The sequence below is a fragment of the Schistocerca americana genome, chromosome X (assembly GCF_021461395.2).
Source record: "Schistocerca americana isolate TAMUIC-IGC-003095 chromosome X, iqSchAmer2.1, whole genome shotgun sequence".
Lineage (NCBI taxonomy): Eukaryota > Metazoa > Arthropoda > Insecta > Orthoptera > Acrididae > Schistocerca > Schistocerca americana.
The window spans coordinates 682,849,395-682,873,238 of record NC_060130.1 but is presented as its reverse complement, the minus strand read 5'-3'; the positions used below and the strand labels follow the sequence as shown (position 1 = coordinate 682,873,238).

Here is a 23,844-nt window from a genome sequence, read left to right as displayed (position 1 = left end):
CTGTCAAAAGCCTGAATTACCACTTATCACAGTGCAGACCACAGCAAGACATGCAAGAAGTGTGTCAATGAGGTTCTGAAAGATACCAACAGGTATGTGGAGCCATGCCAATTCCAGTGCTGTCACCAGTTGCACTAGTTTTCTCAGCTGAGCATTCACGGTGCGAACAGCACAATCGTAGTGGTCCCACAGATTCTCGGCTGGGTTTAAATCCAGGAAATTTGGTGGCCAGGGAAGTATGGCAAACTCATCTTGGTGCTCTTCAAACCATGCACGTACACTGCAAGCTGTGCCACATGTTGACTTGTCCTGCTGGTAGATGCCACCTCCCAGAATGTTGAGACCACCCCACAGAATTCCATGAAAACATTCCATAGATCATAACACTCTGACAACTGTTGCAAGGTGCTTTCACATGTTTCACATCATACATGACAATGGCCACCTGTCCGATTGATCATAAAACATAATTCACCTGATAAGGTCATCCGCCACCACTTGGTGAACATCCTGTTGTGATATTAGCCTTTAAATTCCAGCGTTCATCGCTAATGAACAATAGTCAGTGTGATTGCAAGAACCTGGCACCTGCTGTGGAGGCCAATACACAACAACACTCACTGACCACTTGTTGAAGAGACATTGTTGGTAGCCCATTGGTTCATCTGGTCAGTCAATCACTAGACAGTTGCATTTCTATTCATCCACACACATCTCTGCAACCATCGTTCACTCATGTCATCTATGGCCTGTGGTGCATCACATTTGCCTTAGTGCCACTTTTGGATACTGCCATTTTTCCATGCACAGTATACTTTAACCATGGTAGCATTGGAACAGTTTACAAACTTAGCCATTTCACGAATGCTTCTGCCCTTGGCCTGAAAGCCAATGATCATGCCCCATCAAGTAAATCGCTCCATTTCCACATTAAGACAATAATTACACTCATTTTCTGAATCCCGACATGCTTATAACACCCTCCACCGCTAGTGCTTCCAACTGCCATCTGTGAGTGGTTATTGCCTGTTGACAAAAAATGTTAAGTAGTGGTAACATTAATGTGAATACGCTTTGTATAAAAAATTCTAATGTGTAGCCTTTGTTCGTTAGTTGTTTGAGACATCAGGTGTACTTTTTTGGAATGAGCTTTTGAAGTTTTGATGATTCTTCATAGTCCGAGGGGTGGCGCACATTAGAATGATTGCCACAACTTGACTGAAATGTAAAATGTGGACAATTCTTTCCTGAAAGAAATTAGTATGGGCGATAAGACTCAGTGTTGTCATTACAAAATTATCACAAAATGACAAAGAGCAGAAGTTCACACGAAGAGTCAATGCTTCAACAACATAAACGAATTTCAAGCCAATGTTGAACGCATGTTGAACAACATTGCAGAGGAAAAGTTTTCTGATAGTTTCATATGATTGTATGAGTGTTCTAAGCATTGTACTCAAGTGGGAGAGATTATTGAGAAAACTTGAAACGTTAAATCCATCATCATCATCATCATCATCATCATCATCAAAACTTTTTGAACTACTGGGGTAAAATCAACTATAAGTTTCTCTTTCTATTTTGAATTGTTTTCATTATTGTCCACAGTCTGAGAGCTCGTTTCACACATCTCCCCACACTCGTCTATCTTTTGCAGGTGTTTTCATATTTGTACAGGTGCTAAACACTTAGTTCATTAGTTAGTTCCATTTAGTCTTCTTCATTCTTCTACAGCACCACATCTCAAAAGACACTATTCTCTTCTCATCTGCACGGTTTATATTTCCTGCATCATTTCTATATAAAGCTACACCCTAAACAAAAGGATTATTTGGAAAGTAAGGTATCAGTCACTGTATCTAATCAAATGTTGTGTTTACACTGCAACAAGCAAAAGACTGACTCCTGGCATGCGTTACTCATCAAAAAACACCATTTGAATTGGCACTGTCACAGTGTGCTGTTAAAAATGCCAGTTCAAAATGTTTAAAACAATTAATCAGTTCACCAACTGTGAAATGTGGTCAGTGATTCAGTTTTTGACTGCAACAAACATAGCAGCAATGGAAATTCATTGACAGGTAATTGGGGTATCTGGTTCCATTGTGTTGAGAGACAGCAAAGTGTATAAGTGGGCGATCTTTCGAGGACTGATGGGGAAAATATGCAGGATGAACCATGATCAGCCTGACCATCATTGATCTCAGGAGATATGGTAAAGCCATAGAAAAGACTCATCAAGACTGGCAATTCAAATTTTCAATTTTAGCACTGGATTTTCTGAACATTAATAGAACAACCTTGCACAAAATTGTCTCTGAAAAGTTGCAAGTTCACAAATTGTGTGCATGTTGGCTTCCCAGGCTGCTTACTGAGGAACACAAATTGGAAAGAATGGCTTGTGTTTTCGATTTTTGGACTGATCTCATAATGAAGGTAATAAATTTTTAGAGAACACTGTCACAGGGGATGAGACATGAGTTTCTCCCATGACTCCAGAGTCTAAACTTCTGTCAATGGAATGGCATCACACAACGTGACCAGTCGAAGGCCAAGCAGACAACCTCAACACACAAGGTTTAGTCCAGTCAACAAACGAAAATTTGAGGAAATAAATCCTGTAGTTGTGAATTTTTGCACAGTGCGAGGGAGAATCCTGAACAACATAATAAAATTCCAGGCCAGTTTTTTAACAAAGGGGGTCACTTTTTCATGTTTTTCTTGGATAACTCAAAAACCATGTCTTCTAACGAAAATGTTTCTAAGCCCAAAATTAAACTATGTTAAATTTCCTACAAAAAAGTCCCATTTGGTTTTTCTCTAGTTTACGGATTTCAGGAGGTGGAAAAATTGGAGATTATTGAAAATATTTTTTTACCGGTATCAAATTACAGTTTACCTTTAAATGAAGTGGGTTAAAAACGAATATTAAATGTGTGTGCCACTTCTAACTGCAGCTGAGTTGTATTAATTGTTTAAATTGTGTTCTGGGGGTGTAACAGGGTGGACCAAGGGGATTGGGGGGGGGGGGGGGATGAAGTGTGGGTAGAAGTGCAACGGAAGGTAGGTTGCCAGATTGTGTTCATGCAGTTGCCTCCTTTATATATCTGCCAGCGAAGATCAAGCTGGTGATTGATGTTTACTTTCCACAAAATGTATTAACATTACATGGAATGCAGGTATGAGTTACTAATAACACTAACACAAAAACATATATGGGCAGAATCTACATAAATCTCTGGTCCGATGCTGGTATACACTCCTGGAAATTGAAATAAGAACACCGTGAATTCATTGTCCCAGGAAGGGGAAACTTTATTGACACATTCCTGGGGTCAGATACATCACATGATCACACTGACAGAACCACAGGCACATAGACACAGGCAACAGAGCATGCACAATGTCGGCACTAGTACAGTGTATATCCACCTTTCGCAGCAATGCAGGCTGCTATTCTCCCATGGAGACGATCGTAGAGATGCTGGATGTAGTCCTGTGGAACGGCTTGCCATGCCATTTCCACCTGGCGCCTCAGTTGGACCAGCGTTCGTGCTGGACGTGCAGACCGCGTGAGACGACGCTTCATCCAGTCCCAAACATGCTCAATGGGGGACAGATCCGGAGATCTTGCTGGCCAGGGTAGTTGACTTACACCTTCTAGAGCACGTTGGGTGGCACGGGATACATGCGGACGTGCATTGTCCTGTTGGAACAGCAAGTTCCCTTGCCGGTCTAGGAATGGTAGAACGATGGGTTCGATGACGGTTTGGATGTACCGTGCACTATTCAGTGTCCCCTCGACGATCACCAGTGGTGTACGGCCAGTGTAGGAGATCGCTCCCCACACCATGATGCCAGGTGTTGGCCCTGTGTGCCTCGGTCGTATGCAGTCCTGATTGTGGCGCTCACCTGCACGGCGCCAAACACGCATACGACCATCATTGGCACCAAGGCAGAAGCCACTCTCATCGCTGAAGACGACACGTCTCCATTCGTCCCTCCATTCACACCTGTCGCGACACCACTGGAGGCGGGCTGCACGATGTTGGGGCGTGAGCGGAAGACGGCCTAACGGTGTGCGGGACCGTAGCCCAGCTTCATGGAGACGGTTGCGAATGGTCCTCGCCGATACCCCAGGAGCAACAGTGTCCCTAATTTGCTGGGAAGTGGCGGTGCGGTCCCGTACGGCACTGCGTAGGATCCTACGGTCTTGGCGTGCATCCGTGCTTCGCTGCGGTCCGGTCCCAGGTCGACGGGCACGTGCACCTTCCGCCGACCACTGGCGACAACATCGATGTACTGTGGAGACCTCACGCCCCACGTGTTGAGCAATTCGGCGGTACGTCCACCCGGCCTCCCGCATGCCCACTATACGCCCTCGCTCAAAGTCCGTCAACTGCACATACGGTTCACGTCCACGCTGTCGCGGCATGCTACCAGTGTTAAAGACTGCGATGGAGCTCCGTATGCCACAGCAAACTGGCTGACACTGACGGCGGCGGTGCACAAATGCTGCGCAGCTAGCGCCATTCGACGGCCAACACCGCGGTTCCTGGTGTGTCCGCTGTGCCGTGCGTGTGATCATTGCTTGTACAGCCCTCTCGCAGTGTCCGGAGCAAGTATGGTGGGTCTGACACACCGGTGTCAATGTGTTCTTTTTTCCATTTCCAGGAGTGTATAAGCATCCACACTTAGGCAAGGCATTATTGTAGTATTTATGTCTTTCCAATGTGCACGCAGTAAATGTGGAAATGTGAACTATGGAGATGTTATTACCAAATGTGTCCAAACAGGACCAACATGCTGTTAGTCTTTTCTTGGCTGCCAAATAACAAACACTTTTAGACATCCATCAGAGAATGGAGAATGTGTGTGGGGCAGCATGTCTGTCAAAACCATCATCATGGAATGGTGTACCACGTCCTGCACTCATCACGATTCAAAACATGACACCCGGTCAAATTGGGAGGCCAGACTCGTCCATTACACCAACTCAAGAGGGAGACACTCTACCACTCTTGACCTCTCTCCATTTAATTATCACGCCTTTGGCCCCCTTATAAAACGCCTCGAAGGGCAGACAATTCCTGTTGAACACTGATTTTCATGCGGCGGACATGGCACTTTACCTAACAGATATCTTCGACATTTACATATATACTCCGCTAGCCACCACACAGTGTGTGGCGGAGGGCACTATTCGCACCAAAGTCATATTCCCCCCCCCCCCCCCCCCCCCCTCTGTTCCACCTGGGGATCGCACGAGGGAGAAACGACTGTCTGAATGCCTCAGTATGAGCTCTAATTTCCCTTATCTTTGAATGGCGTTCATTGCGCGATATGAAAGTTGGCGGTAATAATATATGCTCTACATCCTCAGCGAATACTGGATTACTTCTGTAATCTGATCGTTACATTTGAGATCATTTTGAATAGTCACACCCAGATACTTGACAGATGTTACCGCTTATAAAGACTAGGCATTTATTCTATACTCATACATCAATGGGGATTTTTGCTTTGTTATACGCAGTAGGTTACACTTACTAATATTGAGAGATAACTGCCAGTCATTAAACCATGCATTTATTTTCTGCAAATCCTCACTGATTTGTTCAGAACTTGCATGTGATACTACTTTCCTGTAGACTACAGCATCATCGGCAAACAGTCTAATGCCACTGTCAATAACCTCAACCAGATAGTTTATGTAAATCGTAAAAAGCAGCGGACCTATTATGCTGCCATGGGGCACACCTGATGTTACGCTTGTTTCTGTTGAAGTCTCCCCATTCAGGACGACATACTGCTGTCTGTTAGAAAACTTTCTATCCAACAGCATATGTCATCGGATAGAGTGTAAGTGTGCAATTTTTGGAGCAAGCAACAGTGCGGAACTGAGTCTAACGCCTTTTGAAGTCAAGGAATATCGCATCAACCTGGGAGCCGGTATCTAGAGCCTGTTGTATATCATGCACAAAGAGGGCCAGCTGTGTCTCGCATGACCGCTGTTTCCTAAAACCATGCTGTTTTCTGCAGATGAGCATCTCGGTGTCTATAAAGGTCATTATGTCTGAACATAAAATACATTCCATGATTCTACAACAAATTGATGTCAGTGAAATTGGCCAGTAATTATGAGCGTCTGATTTTCTAGCCTTCTTATAGGTTGCCATGACATGGGCCTTCTTCCAATCCCATGGAACTTTCCACTGTCCCAATTATCTCTGATATACGATGGATAAGAATGGCGCTACATTTGTAGCATAGTCAACATAAAATCTTACGGGGATACTGTCTGGCCAGATGCCTTCCTAGCGTCTAAGGATCTTAACTCTTTTACAATCCCAGATACCAAAACACTATGTCAGCCATCCTTTCGTTTGTTTGATAATTGAAAGGGGGGAATGGTGCTGCAGTCCTCCACCATAAACGAGTTTTTGAAAGATAGGTTTAGAATTTTATACAAGGCTGTTTATTCCTCTCCTAATGGCGCCGTCTTGTTTAATCTTTTCCTAGCACTGATTTGTCACTACCCGTACTGTCAGCAAGAGAAAGTATTGAATTATTTTTAGCGTTCATTGATTTTATGTACGAACAAAATTTTTTGGTTTTTTTTTTTAATCTGTAGATAAAGTATTGCTTTCAAATTCGTTAAAAGAATCTCTCATTGACCTTTGGACAGCTGCTTTCATTTTGCATAATTTCTGTTTGTCAGAGGGGCAGTGACAATGTTTCAAACGTCTGAGCAAAATTATCTGCTTTCTCAGCAGCTTCCTAATATGTTTGTTGAACCAAGGTGAATCCTTTCCCTCCCGTATATTTTTGCTAGGCACATATTTCTCTAGCACGTGGTGGACAATACCTTCAAATTATGAACAAAGATGTTCAATATCTTCGTGTCCCACAATGAATGTCTGGAGCTGACTATGAAGATATTCATTGATGAAACTTTTATTCGCTTTCCCAAACAAGAAAACTCTATGCTTTTTCTTTGGTTTTCTTGCAACTTCCACTGACATACAAGCCACAACAACATTATGGTGGCTAATACCTTCTTCCAGATTAACTTCCTCAAAAAGATCAGGTCTGTTTGTCGCCAAGATATCTAATATGTTCCCATCTCGAGTTGGTTTTCTAACCAATTGCTCAAGGTTGTATGTTGAGAGCACTCCTAAATAACTTCACACGAGTCTTTGCTTCTGCCTCCTGTGGTAAACATATAATTTTTCCCAGTCAATGGATGCCAGATTAAAGTCTCCACCTATAATTAATGGCTAATTTGGATATTTACTTCTCATGTACTCAAGGCTTTTCCTAAAATGCTCTGCGACGTTTGTTGCGGATGCTGGTGGTCTATAAAAACATCCTAATACTATGGTCATTCCTTTCTGATTGACTGCTTTATCCAGGCTAATTCACAGTCCAACCCAGTATCGATCTCAACTACGTTTAAACAGCTTTTAACTGCAATGAACACACAACCTCCCATAGCATCAGTCCTATCCTTCCTAAACATTGTCCAATCCAAGTTCAAAATTTCACTGTTATTTATGTCTGGTTTTAACCGGCTTTCGGTGCCTAATACAATATTTGCATTACTGTTGTTTATTTCGGAGAGTAACTCGGGGATCTTGCTACAGACACTTCAATCATTTACTAACATGAGATTTAGCATATTTAAATGCTTTGGAATGACCTGTTTCGATGAACTTACCTGGTGCATGGCGGGATGATTGTCTATATTCTCACAGCCATTTTGCCTGATTAGCATACCGATTCTGGACTGTACGGCCTTCAAATGGAAACTTTTTAATCACCTGTTACATGTACAGTAGGTTTCAGATAGAGGATCAGATAGAGGATCAAATAAGCTAAAAGACAAGGCTGTTTATTCCTCACCCAATGGCACCGTCTTGTTTAATCTTTTCCTAGCACTGATTTGTCACTGTCAACTATGTTCCACTGCCACTGCGTCCCTCTCTTTCTCTCTCACTGCATGTGCTCTTTCTATGCTACAACCACTGTCTACTATACTCCAGTATTTATTACAATTTTATTTTTGTGTGTTTTCATGGGTGGGGGGGTCCCCAGCCTCAATGTGTTTTGAGAACGAAAACGAGGTCCAGGTCGGCTGTATTCTTTTTATTATCTATGCGATTGGCCAATTTCAATCTCTGGTCATTTTAAGCACATATCTTAAGCTTCCAACTTCATTTTACGTTATAATATGTCACTGGGACATGTCGACAGGAACACACCTAACTTCTGTGTGTACTTGGCACAAGAGCCACACATTGTTGTACACGGTTACATCTATTGTGTCGGCTAATAGACATAGCCATGTACAATAGTTTGTTGTTTTTGTGCCACATGCGCACGGAATAAAGATATATTCCTGTCCAAATGTCCCAACGATATATCATAATGCAAAATGAAGCTGGAAGCTTAAGATACATGCTTGAAAATGACCAAAGGCCACTCGCATAGATAATAAAAAGAATACAGCCTACCTGGACCATGTTTTCATTCTCAATATTTATTACTTTTCCATCTCTTTCCCATTCCTCTTCACTCGGCATAAAAAAAGCTCAAACACATTTGTATGTCAAAACTTTTGGGAAAATTGTTAAAGGTGCAGAGGAAGGTAGAATGGGGCAGATGGTACTCACTTTTCAGAGTATTTTTCTAGCATATTAGCCCTTTGTTTTCAGATAGGACCATTTTTCTGCTGGTTGCAATCTCTTCACTGCCACAGCAATGCATTTCACTCATATGAAAAGAACTTTATGGGTCAGTGAAATTTTGACAGTTTGAAATAATGCAAAACTAATTTTACACCTTAGATCGGATTTTACATGCACAAAAATTTTTCAGGTGCTTGATTACATTACGTTTCCGGAACCTTTCTGATGATAACCAAGACACTTTACGTAGCATTTCTCTGTGCTAAGTCACTTTATAAGCTACATTTTCGCATCACACTAGATTTTACATGTGTATTTTACATGTACAAGTAGTGTAAATTTGAACCTCTGTATCTCTGAATCTAACAAAGATATCAAGAAAAGTTTCCAGGTTGTTTGAGGTTGGGGTCTTAGAAATTATCGTAAAAATTACATCCATATGCTATACATAGCGGTCTTGAGATCTGCAGCTCGGTTTTGGTACCCAAAAATTGTGTTTTCTGGGTGTTTCTTGATAACGGAAAAAGATTTTTGAAAAAGGGAAGATGACACTTCTAGATAAATGCCTAAAGAATACAAAGTTAAAATTTGAGAAATTTTCTGCAGTTATTTATTACTTAGATTTCGCTTCACACAGGATTTTATGCGCATATTTTATGTACACATGTAATGTAACTTTGAACCTCTATATCTCAGAAATGGATAAGATACGAAGAAAATTATCAACACTGTTCAAGATTGGGATCTTAGGCACATATTGTAAAAATTTCATCCATTTGCTGTGCATAGCCATCTTGAAATCCATTGCTCAGTTTTGCTAGGAAAAAGTGGTAACAAAATGCTTGTTTTGTCATTTTCTAAGGAACCACCAATAGACTAATGGTGCCTCCATAAGCCCCTTAAGGCACACCATGGACCACATCAAATGCAAAAAGAACCAACTCATTTGCTCCATTTGCCATAGCAAGTGGAAGTATGTAATATTCATACTTTGACCCTGTAGTGTTGGGTAGTGATACTAAGACGATCCTTCTGTTGGGCATAGGAATGGTCCCTAGCTCAAGGGAACCAATAGAACCTGAGGTAGCAGCCCTGGAACACTCTTCTTAGAAGGTACAATGAAGAAAGGCAACACAATGTTTATAGCATTTAGAGTCTTAGAAAATGCTTTTGATAATGTTGAGTGGAATACTGTCTTTGAAATTCTGAAGGTATTTAGGTACAAAATAAAGGAAGAAAAGGTTATCTTCAGACTGTATAGGAAACAGGCTGCAGCTATTTAAGTCTAAGGACACAAAAGGGAAGCAGTAGTTGGAAAAGAGATTAAGATAAGATTCTAGCTTATCACCACTGGTATTCAATGTGTAGCATGAGCAAGCAGTACAAGAAGCCAAGAAGAAATTTGGAAAGGGAATTGAAGTTCAGATAGAAAATAAAAACTTTGATGTATGTACACAGACTGAAGTGGTGAAGGAAAATTTGTACCAAGGCTGGGATTCGAATCTGGGTCTCCTGCTCAATAGGCAGATGCACTAACCACTAGGCCATCCTGCCACTGTGGGTTTGCACAACTGCACCGACTATCCTAACATGGCTCCCTCCTCAATCAAAATTGCCATTGAAACCTCAGCCCATTTGGTATTCCCCCTAAACTCTAACAGCATTGTAGATGTTCGCTGACTGTATCAGAATAGCTCCTGAGCATCAAACATAATGGGGGATCCTGCCAGAGTCCCGGGTGCAGGTGCTTTAATCCAATGAAACTAAAGTCTCCAACATCTATGATGGATGTTGGAGACTTGAAAAGGTCTCTGGAACCTTATAGTCTCATTTGATTAAAACTTTGATATTTGCCAGCAACACTGTCATTCTGTCAGAGACAGCCAAGAACTTCGAACACAAATTGAAAGGAATAGATTGTGTCTTGAAAAGATGTTATGAAATGACCAACAACAAAAGTAAAACAAGGGTAATAGAGTTTAGTCTAATTTAGTCAGGTAGTCCAAAAATAATTACATTAGGTAATAAGGCACTAAAAGTAGTAGAATAGTTTTGCTACATAGGGAGCAAAATAATCATGGTGGCCAAAATAGTGGGGATATAAAAAAACTTTAACTAGTTAGCAAGGTGCTTCTTAAGAAGAGAAAATTGTGAACATCTAATATAAATTTAAGTGCAAGGAAGTCTTCACCGAAGGTATTTTTCTGCAGTGTAGCCATATATGGCAGAGAAATGTGGATGATAAACACTGCAGACACAAGAAAGTAATTTTTTGAAATGTTCTACAGATGAGTGCTGAAGATTAGACATGTCTGTGTGATATATCCAATTGCAGTCTTTCTCAGCATATTCCACTGATGAATTCTTCTCGGGTTATCAGCCTAGTGGTGGCCTCGTCTTGTCGCAACATTTCGATGAGTTTCGTACCCGTCATCTTCTGGCCAGAAGATGATGGGTATGAAACTCATCAAAACGTTGCAACAAGACAACGTCACCCCTCGGCTGATAACCCGAGAAGAATTCATCATGTGTGTGTGATATCTATTCTACTATACAAACGCAAGTCGACATTTAATATTGTTACCAGATTCTCAAAAAGTACTTCACCAATTTACTTCAAATTTTTACACCATACTCTAATATACATTTGGACAGATATATCAGTAGGCATATATTTATATTTTTAAATGACTGTATAGGTCTTCCGGTAAAGCCAACTGAAAGAAAGAAAATATTGGGTTGTGAAAATAAGTGGTTTTGACTTCTTTCTCGGTCTTGACTTCTTTCTCACAGTGCTTCAACTATGACAGGAGGGCATGTAAACCCTTAGACAAATTGTTTCTCCAATAGACATTCTCTCTCCTTATTTATATTTTTATACAAAAATTGTACACAAAACAACTTGCTTTTTAATTTTCTTCCTTGCTATTGGTTTTACAGAAAATAGGAAAGTTGTATGTATGGCTGATAATAACTACTATGGAATCTGAATGATCCAAAATTTTGTAATCTTACCTATTCACAGAGTAGAAACTGCGCGAAATACTGTCATTGAAGCTACTTTCCTCACACATCCATCAGCTGGATAGGTGTGTCTTATACCCCATATACCAATGATCCTGAACAATTTACCCATTCTTTTTAGGTGTCAATTCCCAATCAATATTTTGTCCACAACAACAATAAACAAGGCTCAAGGTCAGAGGGAGGAGGAAGAGAACAGAGAGGAGGAAAGAGGAAATGAACAGGGGTGGATGCAACACAGAGAGAGAGAGAGAGAGAGAGAGAGAGAGAGAGAGAGAGAGAGAGAGGGGGGGGGGGGGGGGGCGGGGGAGGGAGGATGATGAGATGGACACAGAAAAAGGAGGGAGGAGTTTAGGATGTATACTCATTTCCCAAACATATGTCGCAATTGGGAAGCATTACTGGGTTCACTAGTAACTAATAAAGATGTACTGAATCGAACTGGGGGGACTTTTAGTCATGTTGTGGTACAAAATGACTAAAAGAAGGAATTGAATGAAAGGACAGATCCCAAGTTGTCAAGGAAACATCAATTTTGGTGTGTGTGTGTGTGTGTGTGTGTGTGTGTGTGTGTGTGTGTGTGTGTGCTCTCTTGTAAATTTTGGGAACAGTTTCAACACCATGCAAAATTGTACACGACATGTTCACCACCACCTAAAATATTAAGAAAGTTTTTGGCCTGACCTCTTGGCAGTAAATAAAAAGCAATGTTGTATGCTGAAAGCACCACAAACTGCTGCATCTGTTTGCAAGAATAAACTGTCCTCTTTCTTTGTGGAGTGGCTTGTTCACAGAGATAACTAAGAACTTCTCAAGTCTCAATAGCTGGATTTATTAACCATATTTTTTGTCTATAACTTCCAGATAATAAGCCTGAAAATGAGACTAGGCAGAAATTCTGATCACAGAAATCTTTCATGAAAGGTGAAAAGGTGAGAGGGGCTAGTGTAATGAGTTACAACATGTTATCTACAAGCTTTTTTAGACTACAATACTGCCAACAGATCAATTGAGATTGCGTGCATATTGGTTCGCAGTACCCATCAAGGATATCGTCTGGCAATCGGAAGTGGAGAATGGTGTCCTGGATGTTTGGAAAGTCTCAATAAGATGTGTAGAAGTTCTGGGTGGTCTGAGTAGGATTCAATACTTGACCAACACACACAGTTAACCACTAAACACATTAATTTAGTTTGGTAGGCAAATCCTCACAATATGGTCAAAAGAAATAATAGAATAACCAGGTGTATTGTCACCTTATTTAACCCATCAGTGTGTCCCAGTGCTTATTTAGATCACCACCATAAAATTTAAGTATTTATGCATCACAAAATTTAAGTCTTTATGATTCACTGCTCTCAAATTTAAAACCAACCTCATCCTCAGTAATAACTAGTTTGAATATTTGGCCTAAAATTGGTTTGACAGATTTCTTTCTGCAACACTTTCAGCCTTGAAATCTGAAAACAAGGTGCAGATGAATTTAGCTTTGGTAGAAACAGATTATATTATGATATTTGGAAGCACATTTAGGGCAGGTTTTACACAAGGTACTGAATAATCAATGTGGAATAAGCATGACCATTGAGGCCGATGCAGTAACCAGCACAACCCCTCTAAGGCATAACTCACACTGGTTGAGATATGAGGATACATCTGGGTGCTTGCCAGTCACACACAAATCTGTTAGTCATCTGTAATTCTTCCTAATTAAAAAAACTTCACAGATTCACACTCATTCAGCTGAGGTTTACAGTGGGCACTGACTATACCTATTGCTCTTGGTACATATATGTCGCCTTTGACTTTCAAATATCCTAAAAGTGTGCTGAATCTTCCTGTCCACAACTTTTGTTTTCTTGATAGATGTCTGATAAATAGGAAATATCTATTTGTTTAAACCAACCGAGTAAAATATACATTTGCTGCAATAATCCTGTTACTTTGCTAAAATATAGCTCTTGAAAATATTTACCGATACTTCAAGCTGAAATGCAGACCATATTGCAAATAGTATTTGCTGTATAAGCAATCAAATTTTTGGTCGTCTTATTTCTTTTAATATAATGGCTATAAGGAAGTAAGTTTACGATTTAACACACCGTCAATGAGGAAGGAAGATTAAGGTTTAAGGTACCACTGATGACGAAGGAAGCCAGCAGCATCCTTTATCAAAGGAACCATCCTGAAATTAGCCTTTAGCAATTTAGGGAAACCACAGAAGGAATTTGGATGGTCACAGTGATTTGAACCATTATTTTCCCAAATACGAGTAGAGTATCTTACCACTGCGCCACCTTGCTTGGTAATATAGTGGTTTTGTCTATAACATTTTCTGATGAGAGCTATTTGACTTAAGGTTTCCTTTATCAGATGTCTAAAATGCTAAAACTGGAAACCACACATTTTTCATATCAAAGACCTGTAGAATCACTATTGCTGAAATATCCATTTTTGTGCGTTCCGGTAACTGTGTTCTTTATGCCATGTTATTCCTCACATGTACGTTTATTTTCTTGAGCATGCTTTGTTACATACTAAGTAACGGACAGCTCAGATACACTATTGACCACATGGAAATTCCCGCTGTATGAAATTTTTGACCAGAAATAGAAGTCTGCATGCCATGAAGTGGAACATTCAATTGCTTTAGCATCTACTGCTAGTGCAGATTACATTATAGTCCTAATGATGGCTACCTGAAACACCAGTCACAACAATGGAACACTGTTAAGCCACAATATTGGCATATACCAAGACGACTTATGGAACTTGGTAATGATCACAGAAGCCTACTCCTATGTCTGTGCTTAATGTTTTCTTCTTTTTCTCCTCTTCTCCCCACATTAGTCTGGAAAGTTTGAGTGGGTTAACTGTTCTAGATGCTGTTGCCAGAGAAATTTTTTTGAGTTTTGCTTCACTAAATACAAACTGCTGAATCTTGCTGTCACTTCCAAAATGCAAAATTGCCAGCTTATCCATCTTAAAACTGGAAAATACTTACACATTAATCACCACCACCCACTGATTATCATCTTCTTATCACAATACATAGCTAACCATTGTAAATGAATTTTACTCACTTTTCATGTACTGCCAACAAACCAATCTGCGCGTGTGCTTTGGTCAGAAGTGCAGACCCTTCATTAACTTGACGTTCCCAATAAATTTTCTTGGTTTGCATCTCTTCATCTTTAACATTTAATTCTCCCTGGTACTGTTTCTCTCTCTCAGCAAGTAACTTTGAAGAAATAAACAAGACACATCTTTACTTCTTTCACCCAACAGGAGAGGAAAAAATCAAACCAAACATACTTTGCTTTAATTTCATAAAGAGATTCATATTTTGCTTTAATTTCATAAAAAGATTATCATAGATTTTATACTTTAGTAACAACACAGTAATCTAAAACTATCAAATACAATTACTGTTTCCACAATAATATGCAAACACACTGTATTACTCAACCAAAGAAGTTATCCACAATTTTATTCCTTTAAGCATGGCTGATGTGCTTTAGCAAGCAAGTCTCCTATAAAGTCAGTCAGATACAGGGTGTTTCAAAAATGACCGGTATATTTGAAACGGCAATAAAAACTAAACGAGCAGCGATAGAAATACACCGTTTGTTGCAATATGCTTGGGACAACAGTACATTTTCAGGCGGACAAACTTTCGAAATTACAGTAGTTACAATTTTCAACAACAGATGGCGCTGCAAGCGATGTGAAAGATATAGAAGACAACGCAGTCTGTGGGTGCGCCATTCTGTACGTCGTCTTTCTGCTGTAAGCGTGTGCTGTTCACAACGGGCAAGTGTGCTGTGGACAACGTGGTTTATTCCTTAGAACAGAGGATTTTTCTGGTGTTGGAATTCCACCGCCTAGAACACAGTGTTGTTGCAACAAGACGAAGTTTTCAACGGAGGTTTAATGTAACCAAATGACCGAAAAGCGATACAATAAAGGATCTGTTTGAAAAATTTCAACGGACTGGGAACGTGACGGATGAACGTGCTGGAAAGGTAGGGCGACCGCGTACGGCAACCACAGAGGGCAACGCGCAGCTAGTGCAGCAGGTGATCCAACAGCGGCCTCGGGTTTCCGTTCGCCGTGTTGCAGCTGCGGTCCAAATGACGCCAACGTCCACGTATCGTCTCATGCGCCAGAGTTTACACCTCTATCCATACAAAATTCAAACGCGGCAACCCCTCAGCGCCGCTACCATTGCTGCACGAGAGACATTCGCTAACGATATAGTGCACAGGATTGATGACGGCGATATGCATGTGGGCAGCATTTGGTTTACTGCCGAAGCTTATTTTTACCTGGACGGCTTCGTCAATAAACAGAACTGGCGCATATGGGGAACCGAAAAGACCCACATTGCAGTCCCATCGTCCCTGCATCCTCAAAAAGTACTGGTCTGGGCCGCCATTTCTTCCAAAGGAATCATTGGCCCATTTTTCAGATCCGAAACGATTACTGCATCACGCCATCTGGACATTCTTCGTGAATTTGTGGCGGTACAAACTGCCTTAGACGACACTGCGAACACCTCGTGGTTTATGCAAGATGGTGCCCAGCCACATCGCACGGCCGACGTCTTTAATTTCCTGAATTAATATTTCGATGATCGTGTGATTGCTTTGGGCTATCCGAAACATAGAGGAGGCGGCGTGGATTGGCCTCCCTATTCGCCAGACATGAACCCCTGTGACTTCTTTCTGTGGGGACACTTGAAAGACCAGGTGTACCGCCAGAATCCAGAAACAATTGAACAGCTGAAGCAGTACAACTCATCTGCATGTGAAGCCATTCCGCCAGACACGTTGTCAAAGGTTTCGGGTAATTTCATTCAGAGACTACGCCATATTATTGCTACGCATGGTGGATATGTGGGAAATATCGTACTATAGAGTTACCCAGACCGCAGCGCCATCTGTTGTTGACAATTGTAACCACTGTAATTCCGAAAGTTTGTCTGCCTGAAAATGTACTGTTGTCCCAAGCATATTGCAACAAACGGTGTATTTCTATCGCTGCTCGTTTAGTTTTTATTACCGTTTCAAATATACCGGTCATTTTTGAAACACCCTGTATATTCAAGATACACATCATGTGAAATTAAATTTCCTGAATACGCATTTCACTGATGCAAGAGTATCTTCTTTAGTTTTCTCAGCCCTCAGTGAGTATTCTGCACAGCACTATTGGCTCACACGTTTCCTACTACATTGATTATATCTCCTGGTCTCCAATAAATAAATATTACATATCACGTTAGCATAACTTTAAATGAATTAATCTGTTATTTAATGCTAATCAGCTAGATATTAATGAAAATCAGCCACACTGTAAACATGTAAGTAACAATAGTGCACCATATATATAAAAATGACTTCAATTACAATCAAAATAGAATTCATTCTTATATGAGAAGTACGTGAAAGGAATACTTTCCTAAATATGCAGATACAAATTTAAAAATTGCATAAAATTTGCCTTTTATAACTAACCCTCCTTTTTAAACTTCACATATCCTATAGTGTAAAGCCTGGCTAAGTCATATGTTCTATGCTGTGTTCCCACACTGCTTCAAATATCAAGCCAAAAGCAATACAATAATTTTACGTGAAACAGGTAATTTGTGTACATACTTCTACACTTCCTTACTCAGATTTACTAGCTTTATCCTCGCCTGAGGAATTAGAGTCTGACATCTTCCTCTCAATGCTCTCTTTAAGATGTAAGAAAGTGGAATCTTGTGCATCACTAGATTTTTGTTTCATAATGATTCGTGTCAAAGCAATTTTTGGAAGGGTGATGAGTTTCAATTAAATCTCTCATTTAATGTCATTGTGACTGTTGAAACACATACCTAGGTATCTGAAACAATCTCTTTTGTTTAGGCAACAACCTCTGATTGGCAGTGTTTCTGTCTATACAGAGCCTCTTCAAATCTCCATCAGCCTTGTGGGTTTATAAAAAAAATTTCTGCCATTTATGGTTGTGTTTAGCGCAGAGACATGGCTTAGCCATTCTGGAAACATCCCCCAGGCTGTGGCTAAGTCATGTCTCTGCAATATCCTTTCTTTCAGGAGTGCTGGTTCTGCAAGGTTCGCAGGAGAGCTTCTGTAAAGTTTGGAAGGTAGGAGACGAGGTACTGGCAGAAGTAAAGCTGTAAGGACGGGGTGTGAGTCGTGCTTGGGTAGCTCAGGTTGGTAGAGCATTTGCCCGCAGAAGGCAAAGGTCCCGAGTTCGAGTCTCGGTCCGGCACACAGTTTTAATCTTCCAGGAAGTTTCATATCAGTGCACACTCCCCTGCAGAGTGAAAATCTCATTCTGAACTGGAGGCAGTTAGTTCAGTACAAAGTTCTCCTTCAAAACAATGACTGCACTAATTCAACTCAGTTTTGTGTTGTAATCCTGTAAAAATATATTCTGTTATGAAATTTTTGTCTTTAATGTTTTTCAGCTGATACTGAAATGTATTATTACTCATTTTGTAACACGAATAAAAAATTTTCCAGGGACTTTTTTAGTTCTTCACCTAAGGAAGAACCCTCCTAAATGCCAGTCAATATTCATGGGGAGAGTCCATAATTTTTGCCTTTTATAATGTACGGTGTGACCCTTTCAAAGCCATGGAAGACGATTGTCCAGTATAATCTGATGTCGCTGAGGGGAAAATTTGTATATATTTGTATTTTTCTAGACATGGAACATTAAAATGACACGAGGGACTTTCACTAAGCCTGAAATGATCACTAGTACTTCATTTTTTATATCCTGCAATGTTTGACACTACTGTAAACTATGCGAACTCCATAGGCTTGTCATCACAGCATTGATGCCACTCAAGAACTTGCAGTTACTTGTGAAAGGAGACCGATATCAAGATCACAATCAATTCAAAAACTTTTTTGTACTTCTAGCTATATTTCACTCACAGTAATGTATGTTCTAAAACTTATCTAACCGTAAGCTACACACTATCAAACTTTTTCATCACTATATCTGCACATCAAGTGCACATGGTTGACAAATAGTGTCATTTCGCAATGACTTATGAATTATTAAAAGGTAAATGGCTTATTAAGAAGCTAAGATTCTACACTACACCTGCACAAAAATCAGATTTTTTAACTGTATATTTCTTTCAGAATCAATTGAGAAACATTACAGAACTAAAAAACAATCACACAAAATGAAAAGTAAGCATTTCTGTTTTCACGAGGAAAGTAAAACTTTCAAGGAAAAAACAAGTTCACAAAACAATGTGGTGTAGTCTTCTACACCACCATGAGCTTTTAAAGTGTGAAAATCGGGAAGTTGATTTTTCCCCTTCTTCATCCTCCTGGCCCAGTGCACAGTGTGAACACCCAGGGTGGCATTTTGAGCAGGCTAGGTGCAGCCCGGTCCGGTGCATGTAATCCCGGCCCTGATAAGCACACAGTGTGAACATAGCCTAATACTTTGAGAAAAATAAAACAACAGATTAACAGGAAGACAAACTCCACCAACTATTATAATGAAACTGACTACACACCCACACCAATGACAGTTCCACTCAAGCAAACTGCGAAATTGATAAAAACCTTAAATCATTAAATAAAAAGTAAAGTCCCATGGACTGTTTCAGTACATCAGTTTTAGTGGCTTACATGTTGAGTCCTCTCTCTTTCCGCAGCCAGGTCTTTTGCATGGTTCTCTGATATCTGTGACATCTTCTTCTCATATTCATGAATAATTTCATCAGTCTTTGCTTTCTGTAGGATGATTTCAGCCTCAAACTGCAATATTTTTGAGTCATAGTCTTCCATTTTGAGCATGAATTTTCTTCTTTCCTCCTAAAACGAAGTTACAAATACAGAGTAACATAATTTCACTTGATGTTACATTTTCGCATGTATATCATTCTTAAATGCAGAAGAAACTACATGTAATGTAGATATTGTAAAAAATTAAAGGAACTTAAATACCATAGATTAATAGCAGGATAAGTAATACTAAAAAAGAAGTTTCCAGGCCACAGCAAAAATTTTTATGCTGATACATACGTAAATAAAATAAAAAGCAACCGACCATAATATAACCATATGAAGATTTAAGAAATATTTGCTTACAAATTAAAAAGGCATGAGCAGATTAATAGTTAACATACACCATAGCAGAACTGATTCACAACTTTAGGTGTATGAGTTCCTTTTGCCAGAGAAATATAGATGGTATGGAGAATCATGGAACTTTTAATGGCTTTGCTGTCATATAGTGTAAAGAGATCAACTATCATATGAGAAAGAAATAAAAGACCTTCTCAAATATGATGGGTCCCTTACATTAGAGCAGAAATCAAGTAAGGACAGTACAATGTTATGCATGTAATCTGTTTTGTAGACAAACTGCAGCTTCCTAATATCCTACAAATGAATCTTGACCTGTTATATGCTTTACTTACAGCTGATCCTATGTCATCATTCCACTTCATATCTTTACGTTTGTATGGTATGACATACTTCCTGTGACCCATTAATTCTACAGTGAAATGAAGCCATACTACTTCTACATTTTGTAAGGTTCACAAATTTCTCTTCATTGAGGGTTCATTGCCAGTCTTTGTACGAGGCTGATAGGTTGTTGAGATATAAATTTTTACAGGTTGAAATGTCCTTGGAGATAACTGTGTTGTCTATGAAAATACTAAGATCGCAACTAATACTATCTGTTATGACATCAACATATAACATGAAGTCATTAACTTATTACACTGCCCTGGGACACACTAGATTTTACTTCACTATCTGTAAATTACTCTCTGCCAGTGATAATGTGTCACAATCTGTCTGATAAAGTTTACAACCCAGTCACAAACCTGGTTAGCTGCCCTAAAGGGACATACTTTCTTTAGAAGATGTAAACTTGCAACTAAATCCACAGCTTTTCAAAAGTCTGCAAATTCTAAATCAGTCCAGTTTTCTCTATCCGTGACACTAAGGATACCATTTGAGAAGAGCGTAAGTTGTGATTTGCACACTCAATGTTTTCAGAATTTATGCACATTTCCATGAAGACACAGTTGTTTTCTTACAAGCAAGACATACTGCTTGAACTTCGAAATTTGTCTAGTACTCTGCTACATGCAGATGTTAGTGACGTAGGACGGCAATTTTTGTAAATTAGTTCTGCTTCCTTTCTATGTATCTCGCTCTGCTCATCAGATTTGTTGCATATTATGGTCAAGAAGAAGATAATACACTTACAAATTGTATATAAAATTTGACAGATCCATTATTAGGACCACACACACACACACACACACACACACACACACACACACACACACACAGAGTCTGTGCCCCTATGTGATTCCAGCTGGATGCACAATGCCACACGATTGCAGTTCCGCAGGTGGATGGGGGTGGGGTGGTGGGGTTGTAAAGGGTGGGATGTGTAGAGGATAGAAAGGCAGGAGGCAGAAGACTTGGATTGGGTTGTTTGGGGGAAGAGACTAAACAGCAAGGTCATCGGTCTCATAGGATTAGGGAAGGACGGGGAAGGAAATTGGCCGTGCCCTTTCAAATGAACCATCCCAGCATTTGCCTGGATCGATTTAGGGAAATCACGGAAAACCTAAATCAGGATGGCCGGACGTGGGATTGAACCGTCGTCCTCCCGACGTCCAGTGTGGGCAGAAGAGGTGTTGAGAGTAGGTACTTAGAGGCTTTGAGGGAGGCAGCCTGTTTGCTGGCTAAGAATCAAAGAGAGTGGTGGCAGGTGCATGGACTAGGCATGTGAAGCACAGGTATCAAAGATGGTGGGGAGTAACTCAAGATGAAGGTGACATGGAGATGTGAATGGATAGGGCATTACAGGACAGAGAAAGGTGGAGGGTGTGGGGACAGTGGGGTAATGCAGACCGAGGCCAGAAGGATTACGTTAATGAAGGATATGTTGCAAGGCTAACACAGATCTGTGTTGTTCAGAAGAGCTGGTAGTGGCAGGAATGACCAGGTGGCCCAGATTGTGAAGCAACTGTGTAAATCTAACAGGATGCGCTCAGCTGCACGATTTTCAACCACATGGTCAACTTTGTTCTTGGCCACAGTTTGGTGGTGATCATTCATTCTGATGGACAGCTGGTTGGTTGTCATACCAACATAAAAAGCTGTCCAGTGATTGCAGTAGAATTTATGTACAACATAGCTGCTTTCCAAGGTGGCCCTGCCTCTGATGGGGTAGGATAAGCCTGTGACACAACTGGAGTAGGAACTTCTGGGTGGGTGGGTGGGTGGGTGGGTGGGTGGATTGGGTAGGTCTTGCACCTGGGTCTTCAACAAGGGTATGATACTTGCGGCAAGGGGTTGGAGTGTGAGTGGCATAGGAATGAACTAAGATGTTGAGTACGTTGGGTGGGAGAAGGAACACCGCTTTAGGAGGCGTGAGAAGGCTCTTGGGTAGTATACAACTCATTTCGGGGCATGATGATAGATAATCAAAGATCAGGCAAAGAATACGGTTCAGCTGTTGCAGTCCAAGGTGACAATGAGTGACAAAGGGGTGCTCCTTTGTGGTTGATTCTTGACAGTGTTGGAAGGATTAAGGGTGTGTGAGGATGTGGCACAGTGAACCTCTTTGTGAACTAGATTTGGGAGTTAGTTCCTGCCTGTTATGAGCCTCGCAAGACATTAAGCATATTGGGCAAGGGAGTTCTTGGTTGGTTGGATTAAAAGGGGGGAAAGGGACCAAACTACGAGGTCATCAGTCCCTTGTTCTGAATAAAACAATTCCACAAGTGTGAGAATAAAACAAACGAGACTGACAACTCAAAACGGAATGAAAGGAAAAATCACAAGAACGATGAAAGGCAACAAAAATGTAAATTGACAAAAGGGGACAAAAAACCACAGAAACACAAGAAATGGGATGAAGAGATTAAAACAACAAAGCAGATTACCATGGCTAACTGACCATCCACTCTGCAACACATTAAAACCTCCACCCTAGAAGCACTAGAGTGGAGGACACAAAGGGACGAAGGACATACGCTAAAACTTAGATCAAATGATAAAACCAACTCTCCCGAATACAAGATAAAACTAAATCAGCCAATGAGGCACTGTCAGATAAAATTAGCAGCAAAGAGTCCGATAACCCAAGATTTCGTCGCTGGGCAGTCAAGGTGGGACAGTGCACCAGAACATAGGCCACTATTAACCTGGCACCACACCAACACTCATGCGGGTCTTCACGGTGCAGGAGGTAACCGTGGGTCACCCAAGCGTCGCCAATGCGGAGCCGGCAGAGGATAACTGATTCCCTGCGAGAGGCCTGCACGGAAGTCTTCCACACATTTGTAGTCTCCTTAATGACACACAGTTTTTTGTATGTACTGTTATGCCATTCCGTATCCCAAAGCCAAAAAACCCTACGGCGTAAGTCAGAATGCAGGTCAGGTTCAGAGATGCCCATATCCAGAAGTGGTTTCCACGTAGCCTGTTTGGCCAGACTGTCGGCAAGTTTGTTGCCTGGGAAGCTGACATGTCCCGAGGTCCACACAAACACCATTGAATGACGGGACCAGTCCAGGGCATAGATGGACTCCTGGATGGACGCTACCAAACGACTGCGAGAGTAGGACTGGTCGATAACTTGTAGGCTCCTCAAGGAGTCAGTACACAGAAGAAACGATTGTCCGGGGCACGAACGGATATACTGAAGTGAACGAGAGATGGCCACTAGCTCTGCAGTTAATACACTGCAGCCATCGAGCAAGTAATGCTGTTCAAAATGGCCTCTGTGGATGTAGGTGAAGCCAACACGACCATCAGCCATCGAGCCGTTGGTGTAAATCACTTTAGAGCCCCGGAACACGTCAAGAATCGAGAGGAAGTGACAGTGGAGAGCAGCAGGAGTAACTGAGTCCTTAGGGTCATGCGAAAGGTCCAAATGAATCTGTGGCCTGGGTGTACACCATGGAAGTGTATGCAGACGGACCTGGATGGGAGGTGGTAAAGGGAAGGACTCCAGTTCAGACAGAAGGTTTGTTGGTTTGTTTGTTTGGGGCAGGAGACCAGACAGCGAGGTCATCGGTCTCCGGATTAGGGAAGGATGGGGAAGGAAGTCGGCC

The 23,844-nt window shown here is 41.0% G+C and overlaps 1 protein-coding gene across 3 annotated transcripts in view; it reads right to left on the bottom strand.

The window, feature by feature from the left end:
- LOC124555635 (spindle assembly abnormal protein 6 homolog) overlaps window positions 1–23,844 on the bottom strand; it is a 275,888-nt gene that overhangs the window by 161,372 nt on the left and 90,672 nt on the right. For all 3 annotated transcript variants that reach the window (XM_047129612.1, XM_047129613.1, XM_047129614.1), the window contains 2 exons: window positions 19,382–19,567; window positions 14,798–14,955 (listed from right to left, as the gene is read on the bottom strand). In XM_047129612.1, coding sequence (XP_046985568.1) covers window positions 14,798–14,955; window positions 19,382–19,567 — 344 coding nt within the window. The remainder of the gene's footprint in view (window positions 1–14,797; window positions 14,956–19,381; window positions 19,568–23,844) is intronic.